Source organism: Chroicocephalus ridibundus, chromosome 1 (assembly GCF_963924245.1).
Source record: "Chroicocephalus ridibundus chromosome 1, bChrRid1.1, whole genome shotgun sequence".
In the NCBI taxonomy this organism is placed as follows: Eukaryota; Metazoa; Chordata; class Aves; order Charadriiformes; family Laridae; genus Chroicocephalus; species Chroicocephalus ridibundus.
Window position 1 is genome coordinate 95,322,354 of NC_086284.1, and position 12,472 is coordinate 95,334,825.

Sequence of the window (12,472 nt, forward strand, 5' to 3'; positions counted from 1 at the left end):
GTTTGCTCCTCATTGCGTAGGCACAGTTCTGTGCGTTCAAACAGCTGAACCACAGGGTGTTTTCAGGCTGGTTTTTACAATGTCTTGGCTGTCGACTGCATGGGTTTCTGCAAAGCTTGCTACGTGCGTTGTGCCTGAGCTCGCCTGGGATGCTGGTTTTCCTCTAGCATCCAACCCTTGGAGTGCTCCGGCTGCCCTGAGAAAGGCAAGAGATTTAAGAGTTTACATAGTCTGCACGTTACAGCTCAAATTCAGAGGCCAGTGGGAGCAGAACCAGCAGTGTGAATGTATCCTTCATGGACTTCATGTTTGAAATTAGCCTTGTAAACACGCCGATACTGAGGTGCGCATTCATTCAGATGCGAGCTCGCTCTGGAGCTTCTCTGTGCAATGTAACCCTTAATCTACATCTTTGTTAGAATGACAGCTATGTAAAACCATCCAAAAGATGGAGGCTCAAAAGACATGTTCAAGGCATCTTAAAAAAACTTTTTTGAATTTGTAACACAAATTAGATTTTTGTAAAGTAATTTTCTTAAGGGACCTTTTAATAGGAGAAAGCATTTGGAACTAGGAATCTATTAAACAAATGTCACATTTATTGAATTTGAAAGCATAGTCCTGGTCATTTTTACCTCCCAGTTCAGCTTTCAATTTTCATAGAAAAAAATTCCAAATATTTAAGCTTGTGGTTATTTGGAGTTCCAGGCACTACTGGCATTACGCAAGAAATAACCAGTGTGCTTTTCATTGAAGATTCACAGTTTTTGACTGTTCAGTGGTAAATGAAATGCAGTCCCAGCTTAAATAAAGAAAACTTTCAAAGCTGAAATTAAGCAACAGAACAGGATGAAAGTGTGTGAGAATGTCTTAGTTGAATAAACAATAAGACCCAAAGCAAAGTTAAGTGCTCTTGGAGACTTAAAGATACATTCTTATTATGCTAAGTTAATTTAAGCACATGATTTCATGCTTTTTTTAGTAGCAGTTCAGAAGTACAGTTTTACTGTTCTGTACCAGAATAGCTGTAACTTAACTACAGTTACAGTGATAATTAAAAATACTGCTTTTGGTGGAGGGGAGAAATCCATTAAAGTACAATTTTTAATAATGTTTAACAATCTAATCATTTTTCTCCAAATAGTCAAAGAATGATAAGGAAAAAAACCCCTCCAACTCAATAACTCAGCTGCGTGTAATTAAGTTTTGGAAGCCCCAACTAAGATTTTATTAGTCATACCTCCAGGATGACAAACTAGGGGGCCCAATCCAAACTACGCAGTGTTTTTATCCCATCGCACAGCCTTACTGAGTGAGGATGCTCTAATACTTCAGGTTAGTCCTGCAAATATCTGCAGAAATAGAGAGTCCTAAAATGATAATAATAAACAAAAAGATGCAATTCTTCTGTACAGTTCTTACATGTCTTGAAGTTTATGAATTACTTTCTTATGATGTATAGTGACAGCAATAGTTAGAAATACTTACTTGTTGCTCAACGTTTGCTGTTATCAGACCCTCCTTCCAGCTGCTTGTAACTGCCAGCTCCCAGGGCCAGTTTTTTTCCCCTGTGGATGTCAGTCTTGCGTATGAACTTTTCTAGGACACCGGTCCCTGTTAGCATCCCACGCTGGGGGCATCCTGGGGGCTTGCAGGCTGGTAGGGTGCACTCCAGTGGTGGGACGTTTCTGAACAAAGAGTCCAGGAGAGGGAGACTGAAATGGAAACATGGATTGGGATCGATCTGCGGAGACAACGGGCAGGAAGAGCAGCTCTGCTGTAGGCGCTGCTGTGATGAGGAACTGGAGGCACTGAGAAGAAAAATGGCAAAAAAGGGTCAGGGGAAGACATGGTCAGAAAGACGTAAGAAGACATCTCCACTGCAGATAGCACACCTGTCAAAGAGACTTCGCTCATTTTGCATTTTTAAATGACATACTTGTGTTTTCTAACAGAAAGCTGGTTTTCCTAAAATGACAGGCAGGAAAGAAACACGCGAGGCCAGCCTACAAGAAGTCATCACTGGCTAAAAATGTCAGAAGGATGTAGATCAATGGAAATTCTTGTTCTATAAGCTTAAATAACAGAGATAATGATCAAATAGTTTCTTGTGTGAAATAATAATTGTAAGTTATGTCCCAATAATTTTCTTTCCTAAACCTTAATGTCACAGTCCTTGACAACAATACAAAAGAATATACTGCCCTGGCTGTAGAAATAACGTATTTTAGGGAATGAAAACGTCCTTGAGGGCAGCACTCTCTGTCTGTGTGTTCCCTCCCTGAGCACTTAGGTGCTCCCTACATCAGTGATCTGAAGAAGTCTCCTTGGGTCTTCCCAGTTAATGGTGGCCTCATGCCCTCCCTTCCAGCAGTGGCATAAAGGAGATGGCTTGACTAACTTTCCCTCCATTTCTCCACTACTGAAAACCTTGCCATGGAAAATTTCAACATGAAGTCTGGGGAGGCACATACATAGCATATACATAGTACACATATGTAGCAAGTCTTCAAGAACATCAGTTCTTGCCTTTTCCCCCTTCTGTCTGGTGGGGTGCATGTGTCCTACTCACAGAGTGTCTTTAGGCAGACAGCAAACCAGAGATTTTGCGGGGGCGACAATATTGCATTCCTAGTTAGATACTCAATGATGCATAAATATTTTTAAGAATAGTATGTGGTATATCAGCAGATACATGGTTTACTGTTTAATAGGCATACTGAAGAACAAAACCTCTGTATTTTTGATTTTTTTAAAGCTGTTAATATATCTTAAAATGCATCGCTTCAGCTTTTGATGAGTGTGATTGGAAACAGCTGTGTCTAAACTGTTTCAACATCAAATGAATGGTCTTGAAAACGAAAGATTCCTTTGTGTACAAATAAGAGAACAACAGTTTAGCCAGATTTAGATTTTGCAATCTGTTTTGTTGATTCATTACTATCTGGTCCCGAAAAAGAGACTGCTAATTATCTAGCGTGATTAAAATGTAATTCCAACACAGTCTTAGAAGGCGAATAGGTGTGAAGTTTGAGACCTCGTCAGCATGAGGTATTGAGCAAAGCAGACCTACCACCAAAGCATTAATCTCTCCGGTTCTCACCACCGATAGTGACCTCATCACACTTAACCAGGACACTATTTAAGTTCTAAAAGGAATTTAGAAGGAATTTAGGGTATGAAAATGTTGTAAACCCTTGTGAGTAGTGAATAGTATAAATATTATAGCTCTTAAAAACACTCAGAGGGGATTTAGAGGTAGTTTATTTGTATTTTAAAGAGAGAAAATAGTCCAAGGATGCAGTAAATGATTATCAATTTTCTATACAACATTTGGATATTTTTAAATGTGCTCAATGTTGGATTTTAATATCTCACTAGAATAAATTGCATTTAATTAAAATAATTTAGGTATTCAATTCAAATATTTTAGGTCTTTTTGGAACATTTATTTTTTACTGTGTTGTTAAATATCCATGCTGTTAGTTTCATGTCATAAATCTGAGCGAAGTGTCACTCCTTCACCCTGGGGGTATTAGATGTAGAGAGTAGTGACAGTAGTATGGCTAGTGGTAGTGTAACTTTGCTGCTTTAGGAACCACCCTTTTCTGGGTCAGCAAGGAGCCTGGCCAGCAATTTCAACAGAAATTGAGTACAGAATGGGCTTCGTGTGCAACAAAGCATTTCTGATATACTAAGTAAATGTCAAAACTGCTAGATGTCAAAAGCCAGTTGTCAAAAGCTGGACAAGCTAATGTCGTATTCGCGAGTACATTTTAAGTGAAGCCCTACTTAGTTTATCAATAGTCATGTAAGATTAGCTTGTGTATACATGATTATCAGAAGTTACAGTGGTTTACCATTGTGATATTAATTCAATTTACTTCAGCTACTCTAATGTCAACTGCATGACTTAAAATCTTCCCCAGAGACAAAGACTGGACGTAGTTTGCATATTATACAACTAATTCCTGGAAGAAAAAGGAAGAAGTTGCACAAAGTTCATTGATATATTATTATCTTTGGGTATATAAAATAGCGTTTAAGCAGCATGTTCTCTCCTTTTCTAGTTCAATCACCACAAACTTGCATAGGAACGGTAGCTGCAAAATGAATCCTGTGCTTCTTGGAAATCAGTAAGCATGCATATGTAAATATATAGATGAAGTGGAAATTTCAGGAGGTCAGGTAGATCATTCATATACATACATATGTTTCTCTCTATATATATCTTCGTGTATATATATATACACATATGTATTTGTATCAGTGCATGTACTTATATATGTCTGCATAATAGCACTTCTTTTTAGATCATTCATGTATACCTAGTCTTATATTTACGTATCAGAGTTTGACCACCGAACATCTAGACTGAGAAATACATGGGTAATGGTATTTTCCTGTCTTTATATTTTTACAAATACCCATAGTCTAAAACTTTCAAAATACACTACATAAACATATCAAGGCACCAGAGTACTTTAAAGTCAAAAGCGATACACCAGAAAACATAAAGTTTTCAGAGAATTTTGAATCAGAAAATTTGATACAGAGTGAGTATCTTTAACTGCTTTTCAGGGGCCAGGGGAAGGAAAATTTCTGGCTCCAGAGGGCGGGTGGGATGAGACAGTTACACCTTCGAAGAGCACAAGCTCCACCTTGTGGTAGGTTCGACGGTGAAATTTTAGAAAACCAGCAATTCTAAAGCACAATCTGAGTTGTACGCCAGGGCTGTGAAATCTAGAAATAAAGATTTAAGTTGATCTTTTAAGATGATCTTTGGGAAAGTAAGAAAAAGCAGAGAAAACTGTGTTACAAATGTTTCTACAACTTTTTCCTACTCACCAGTTGATTAAAGCATTTCAGTAATAAAACTCCCTGGCATTTTTATCATAAGGACTGTGAACTTGTTAAAAAACCCCAAACCTTTAAATTAATACACATGTACATGTAACTTGTTTTATTTGTTTAAACTTTTTTTATTGCCGAGGAAGACATGTAAAAAAGACATCTGAATAGATTAATTTGTTCCTGCTTCTTCTTAAGTGAAGTGTATGGACAAGATAAATGTACAAGTCCCTGAAACTGCTTTGGTGTACATCAGTTTAGAATCCATTACTTAAACATCTGGAGCATTACTTTTATGGGTAAATCCCACGTTAAAGTAGTATTTTTCACTAAATTAGTTCACATTTTTAAGAAAAGAAACTGTCCTTACGGTAACAATTTCCGTGACTGATCTCCCCTTAAAAATAATTAAAGCTTATTTAATTATTTTAGTAATGAGGGCACTATTTACTTTATTCCTCCTTTTCTACTTCTTTACTATTCACAACAGTATCCAAGTAGAAGAGAAATCACATGTGCATTCAGGAAAACAAGAAAATATGCAAATATAATGCACATTGGCAGAAAAAAAAATAGCTCATGTAAGGTTCACTGCAGAACTCCAGAGCAGCCCAAGGAAAAATAACAGAAACAAAAGGATCTTAATTAACTCTGGCAAAGGATGACCAAAGCATCCAGGTTTTTAGTGTGATGCCTACTGTAGCACAGAGGAGGCCTCGTGAAAGAATCTGGGCACCTGCCGTACTTATAGGGACGCAGTGTTCAGCTGAATCAACCTCTAGGTCAAAACCAACTCCAGACACTTCTGACTATATTATATAAAATTTAAGCAACTGTCAATCTAGGAAAAACTGATCTAGGAAATCCAAAGGCAAAATATGGCCAAAGGCATATTAAAATATGTTCCTATGTCAATGAAATTAAATAATTTTCCTAGTTTTTCTAGAAAAATCATCTGCCCCTTGTAAAGTATTCTGAAAAGTATTCAGTTTAGAAATAATTCTTTGTTTTATATTTATGCTAGAGGCTGTGTACATTCATAAAAACTAAGCATATTTTAGTATGCTTAGTTTTTAGTTTAGGGGCAAACATAGACCCTGGATCTGATTCATCATGGTAAGGGTTGTATTTCTTATTCACCTGGACTAAATTTCCAGAAATCAAATTTTATTTGGAGGGAATACTGGTAATTAGAATAGTGTGTTTGTTACTTCTGCTTCTTGGACTAATAAAAAAACCCAAACATTCTGCTCATCCATACCAGTACTGGGCTTCATTACTCCTGCTGCTCAGTCTCCATCTGAAGAAAAGCTAGGTTGCCTGAGAAAAACATGAATATTTAGGCCGTAATGATCTGTTTGTCATACCGATGTTTTCCATAGTAACTCCGGTTACATTCTTTTCCTGTAAGAAAAGCTTCACTAGAGACTCATTAAGGTATGGATGCTCAAAGACTATAGGGTTAGAATCCAACTGAAACAAGAGTGAGGACGTCCAGTTTTTATTGGGCCTGATTCTGTGAGGAAAGAGTCCCATCAGCTTACGCCGATTTCAGCAGGAGTGAAGGTGTTCAGCATCTCTCAGAAATGAAAGGTTTCTCCAAGGCCCGGTTTGGCAGGACACTTACCTATATACTTACGCTACTCTTAGGTACTGTTTCCAATGGAACCGCTGCCATATATGAAATTAGGCACATACTTAAGTAACTTCCTCAGTAATGGCCTATATGTTAACTTGAAAGTTTTATTGCTATTTTTTCAAAGTCAAAACAGAAAGATGCATATGTATTTCTAAGTAACTGAGTACCCTCTTTAAAACGTGAACTTCAACATTCTTACCTAGCTTGTTAAGCCAAATAATATCTTACATCAAAGATTGTAACTTTGCAAGAGTATCATACTGAAAGTGGTACTCTGTAGACTGAAACAGAACAAAATTAATTATTTAGCAAAAAACATGAAATACCTGTATTCAACTTTTCACATAAAAAAATATATTTTGTTTTACAACACTAACAGTTAAGGCCACAGAACTCCAGCAAGATGCTGTTAAATGTATCAATTGCAACCATTACAATTACCAATAAATATCAGGAAAATGGTTTGCACGTTTGAAATCACAGCAATCAAATCAATCAAAAAAGCAACCATTAACATCTCTAGTGAGTCATAACTGTTTTCAAGTAAAAATTGCACTATGTGCTTTAAGACTGTCACATTCTTCCAGACTATAACAGTGTTAGAGTAATATACAAGTAGAAGATTTAATCCTTCTGTCCGGGTTAGTCACAGTTTCCCTGGAATTCTCCGATGTATGATTCTGGTTTTCATCTTTACTCTCTTCACCAGATACATCTTCCTTTTCTTTTTCTTGTTCATTCTGTAATGGCTTTCCAGATCTATCTTCCTTTCCGCTACATACATTCTTCTGGCCTGTCAGTGGCTTTCGCTTAAACAGGGAAAACTGAAGTAAAAAACAGGTAAATAATATGCCCAAAACCGCTGTGAAATTCAAGGTCAAAATCCCACAAAGCCTTTCGTAGATCAATTTAGGTCTCAAATTTCTCCTTGTTAAAATAAATAATTTTTTTCAAAACAAAATTACTATTTAAAAAATGCTAATGAAACACATTCTGCTGCAATATTTGAAATGCATCAAAATAGCACAAAGGAATCAAGGAAGTTAAGATGATTGCATTTTGTCAAATTACATACTGTACAGTTTGTACAAAATACTGCAAGTGGTGCAAAATTATCTGTGTTTCTTTCAAAGAAGAGTCTGAGGCAAGGTCCAAAAATAAAGGGTCAGATCTGCAAAGCCCCAGAGCAGTGAATGCTCAATATGCTTCATTATAAACATGTGTGTAGTCCCATTAAAGTTAATGACAATGTGTTTTTATGTCAGTGAGACTGCACACAGGCTTGAAGTTAATCGGTGCTTAAGGTGCTTTGTTCAACAGGAAATGCAGCAGCCAGTCTCTGCAGAAGCCTTTGGGTCCTAAACCTGTAAGAAATTCCATATAAGGTACTCCTCAACATGCAGATAAATATATTTAAAAATAAAAAAACCCGCTCTTTAAGTCAGTGCAGGTTGGAAATAGATACAACATCAACTAGCTCAGCTGCTGCTTTCAGAGAGAAATATGGTGGCACATACCTTCAGATAACGTCTCATAGGAACCAAGTCCTCAGTTTTCACCTCACCAAAATCTGATGTGATTAACAACCTGTCTTTTATGGGCATGGTATACATGAACAGGTGATAATGGGCTTTACCTCATTTCTACTGACAGAAGTACTACGATTTATTTTAATAGAGCAATTATTTGGACAATTTTAAATTACTTTATCGCAAACTAAAATAAAATCTTAAACAGGTTGCTCAGCAGTTTAGTTGTTCACGCAGATCAGGTAAATTGGGGTATTTGCTTCAGCATGGTAACTGCCCACTGCCTTCTTGGTCACTGGTAAAACTAGAAGGAAAAATCAGGCCACGTACCCTTTTTCTCCCAGTGGTTCCTCCAGGTATTTGGTCATCAGTGTTCTCTGAAGAACTGTTCACAGTGTGATTGTCAGTGCTTTCTTTCTCTACAATAATATAAACCTTTATATTAACTTCCTTCTGATTCTTGCAAATTAACAGCAGAAAAAACTGTTCCTCAAATTATTTTTGAAGTAAAAGTCACTAAATAAAATGCGGATCTTAAAAAAAAGCAATCAGAATATTCAGTTCAGTTTGATGCCCAGCCTGACAAGAATGTTATTATTTTTTTACTCGCTCTACATAATGCCCTTATAGTATTCTCCACGTGCTGGATTTTCAAGAACAGAACACTTATGGCAGTGACATTATATAAAATGTTTTGACTCGATGCTCAATAGTTTCCTCTTGCTGACAGAAGGCAACGTCTTCCACACTGATTTTGAAAATATATTCTAATTTGGAAAAGCTGACATTTAGGGCAGAAATTATGGTTCAGCATGAATTTTATTCCATAGAAACAATTCTGGGAAAGGAAAAACTTTCCATCTGAGTTGATGTTCCTGTGTTTAAATTTTCCTATACTCCCTGTGTGAATGATACAAATTTAGAACTTAATATCAAAACGCCCAGATCACTGGATGATGGAAAAATATTTAAGCATTCATTCTGGATAAGCTATTTCCATTATAATGTTGAAAATAAATGGCATAGCTTCTTCATTATTAAGGCAGTGATCTTCTTTATACCACATTTGTTATTTCCTTTCAGAAGAACAATCATAGATTATTCCAGAATTTCTAAAATAAAAAAAGTATTTTTGACTTGTCTTGCATAAAGGGCACCCAACTTCATGGTCCCAGCTTTTCTAAAGGAATATACAGTTCACTCAAACTGTCATCAAAACTACAAGGAACATCCAGACTTACGTCTTCAGCATCTCTGAACAGTGTTCAGTAATTACCACATTTCACCTAAAATAATCTGTTTGTGAACGTAATGAGGAAATGTGAGTTGACAGAGGTGAGAAAGACTTTTGACAAGCTTCTCTGCTGAAATGAAGAAACACGGCACCTAAAGATATTGCTTAAAAGATAATCAGTTACCATTACTTTGTCACCACAGAGCTAGAATTGCTCTTAGCAAGTAAGATATAGTCCTGCTAAGAGAAAGTCCTTCTCGTGGACTTCCTCCAATATATAACTGGGAAAAGTATTTTTTTTTCGAGTCGTTAACAATTAGTAATGGGTTTTTTGCCTCTCAAATTTCATCACCTCTCAAGAACTGCTTCGCCAACTACTGACAATAACTGTATTGTTCAGTATTTTTATAATAGAGATTTTTTAGAAAAGTTTTATCTTTGAAATGTTTTATTTTTTCGGAATGTCTGTAATGGTCCAGTTCTTAGGAACTGTATTCTTACCCTCCTGAATGATGGTCTCTTTCTGAGTAGCCTCTTCTGCCTATAGAGAGACAAAACAATGAAATCTCTATGTTCAAACTTGTTAAAAAATAATTTTAACTATTAACACCTATGTATTTGTTCCTCCCTCTACCAAAACCACCCCAAACAACAACTTTGAATTTCCAAGATAGCTACGCATGTATTCAAACTAATGTAATAGAGCCAAATTATTTCAGAGACAAATAACTTAAGTGTTTTTACCTCTACGGTTTCCACTGTGCTATTACTGCTTTTCTCTCCCTCAGGTGTTTTACTATGTTTCTCTTTTTCATATTTTTCCTCTATTTCCTCTTCTTTCTCTGTTCCTCCTTCTCCTCCTCCTGTTTCTTCTCCTTCTGCTTCTTCTTTTTCTTCTCCTTCTCCTTCTGCTTCTTCTTCTTCTTCTTCTTCTTCTGTTTCTTCTTCATCATCATCACCATCATCATCATCATCTGTCTCTTCAGCTCCAGACAAGTTTTGATCCTTTGACAAAATGGCCAAAACGTAATTTTGAAACTCATGCTGCACAATGATATCATGGTCCTCATCCTACACCAGCTAATCAAACATCATAATTTGACTAAGAACAAGAAAACTCAAAAGAAAACATTCCAAGGAGTAGACAGAGTAAGGATAAAGACAAGGACCCTCATTTGAGGTTTGCTAATTTTAACAGATTTTAAAAAAAGAGACCTCCAGTGAACATTAAGAGTGCAGCTGACTTTTACGTTTGCGAACATGTGTCTCCTTAATGGAAAAACAATTAAAACAAACTTGGGTTTGGAAAAAAAGATACTTAATTTAAATGTTTGAAATATGCATAAGTAACAAAAGCAGCAGTAATTCCAACACTGAAAAAATCATTAAAATCTATTCCCCAAGAAAATGAATAAAACAATATCACACATAATGTTCAGAATCATCTAATTCAGTATAGACACTACAATTTGAATTTAAGTTGGTTTCAGACTAAGTTAAAACTTCAATACGGTAAAATAAAATAGCCAGGGGCATTATAAAATAAATTTTGAAAAGTACAAATGTTTTTGTAAAAATGTGTAGGAAACAGACCCAGTTATACCCTTATCAATCAGACTGCCATTACTATGCCATTTCTGTATTTATAACAGCATGAAATACAATTTTTTTAAACAGAAACATTCTCCCTCCCATTGCAGAAATATAAGGGCCTAAATCAAGTCCAAGTCAAATAAAGCGAATACTCATTATCGTATCAGAGTGCCCAGATGTACTATTACGTCTTTGCATTCTGATGCTTTTCTTCTATGATTGATGGAAATATAGGTACTGAACCAGTATTTTATGTTAAAGAAACCTGAACAACAAAACACTTCTGTTCCACTGCAGCCTAGGTCATGATGGGAACTGGTGTGAACAATCTGCATGCTCTTTTGAACGTATGATAGAGGAACGGGTCTTGTTCTGAACACCTTTGTATACTTGGATCCAAATGCTGTCTCCTATCTTTTGTCAATGTTTTCCTTACTCCCTCTTACTTTTTAAAAATTTTGCTTATTGTCTCCATAATGACTGTCTTCATGCTCATCAGAAGGTAACTTGCTAGTCAGGAAGACGAGGCTGGATGGGGCTTTGAGCAGCCTGGTCTAGTGGGAGGTGTCTCTGCTCAGGGCAGGGGGGTTGGAACTCAATGATCTTTAAGCTCCCTTCCAACCTGAACCATTCTGTGATTCTAAGAGACCATTAGCTAATGTTTCTAGAGGCTGGAACACAAGGCTGCTTAGTCAATAATGTCAGGGGTATGACAAAGCTTAATAGGTTAGTCGTTTCCTGGCCTGTACCCTTCAGGGTGAGTTAACTGGGCAGCAAAGTATTTTTGGACCTTACTTAGAAGCTTTCCACCCCTTTAAGCAAAACTGCACACCTGGAATTAAAAACCGCAACGATACCACAGGTAATCAGCTTGTACCACTTCCATTGTTCTCTTTTGCCCCATCATCCATAGGCATGTCTGGTGCCCTTCACCGCTTCAAAGACCAAATTTTTAAACTTAGGATACCAAGGCTCACTGTGCATACCAGCACGTCCAGCAGTTAGTGGGAGGAGTCCTCCACAGCGTCTAGTATCGGTGCAGCACACACCGTGTTCTGAGAAACACTGTGGAATGGGCCAGCGGCAAAGTTCCGCATGGTGTTCAGGCTACACATTAACTACACGCTGATGCTACAGAAAGCACCTGGGAAACTGAGGGTACCCTGGTAGCACGTTATATTGCCAGCTACGTATTCCAGCTCTAGAAATGTTAAGAGTGAAATAAAAGCTGAAATCAGCACATGCCATTGACAGAAAGTCCCTTTTGTAGCATAGCACAACGGTGATGCAAACAACCGGCATTTTGCAACAGACGAACACTTCAGCTCACACGACTGGGGAAAAGACCTTCTCCTAACAGGTATTATTTCCTTAACTGAGGCTTCTTCCAGTCACCTTTCCAGCCTGGCTCTGTAACTGTGAATTTCACTGCAAGCAGCGAAAAAGGTGATCTGCTTTCAACTCTAACAAAAGAAAACCGAGCACAAAATATTTCAGTGAGATGATTTCTTCTCACGCAGCGAGCAGACCGAGCAGCAGCACCCACACACACACACCACTGTAGGGCAGAGCACCCCGTTCCACATTACCCCCTGGTGGCGTGCCCTGGCACACACTGTTGTGCAG

The 12,472-nt window shown here is 37.3% G+C and overlaps 1 protein-coding gene across 1 annotated transcript; it reads right to left on the minus strand.

Moving 5' to 3' along the window:
* Positions 1-6,576: 6,576 nt before the first annotated feature.
* On the minus strand, positions 6,577-11,943 carry LOC134514841 (cilia- and flagella-associated protein 251-like). The gene is made up of 5 exons (XM_063333577.1): positions 11,896-11,943; positions 9,998-10,324; positions 9,755-9,794; positions 8,350-8,438; positions 6,577-7,314 (listed from the first exon to the last, which is right to left on the minus strand). The coding sequence occupies exons 1-5, from the start codon at positions 11,941-11,943 to the stop codon at positions 7,090-7,092; spliced, it is 729 nt and encodes a 242-aa protein (XP_063189647.1). The 3' UTR covers positions 6,577-7,089.
* Positions 11,944-12,472: the final 529 nt, after the last annotated feature.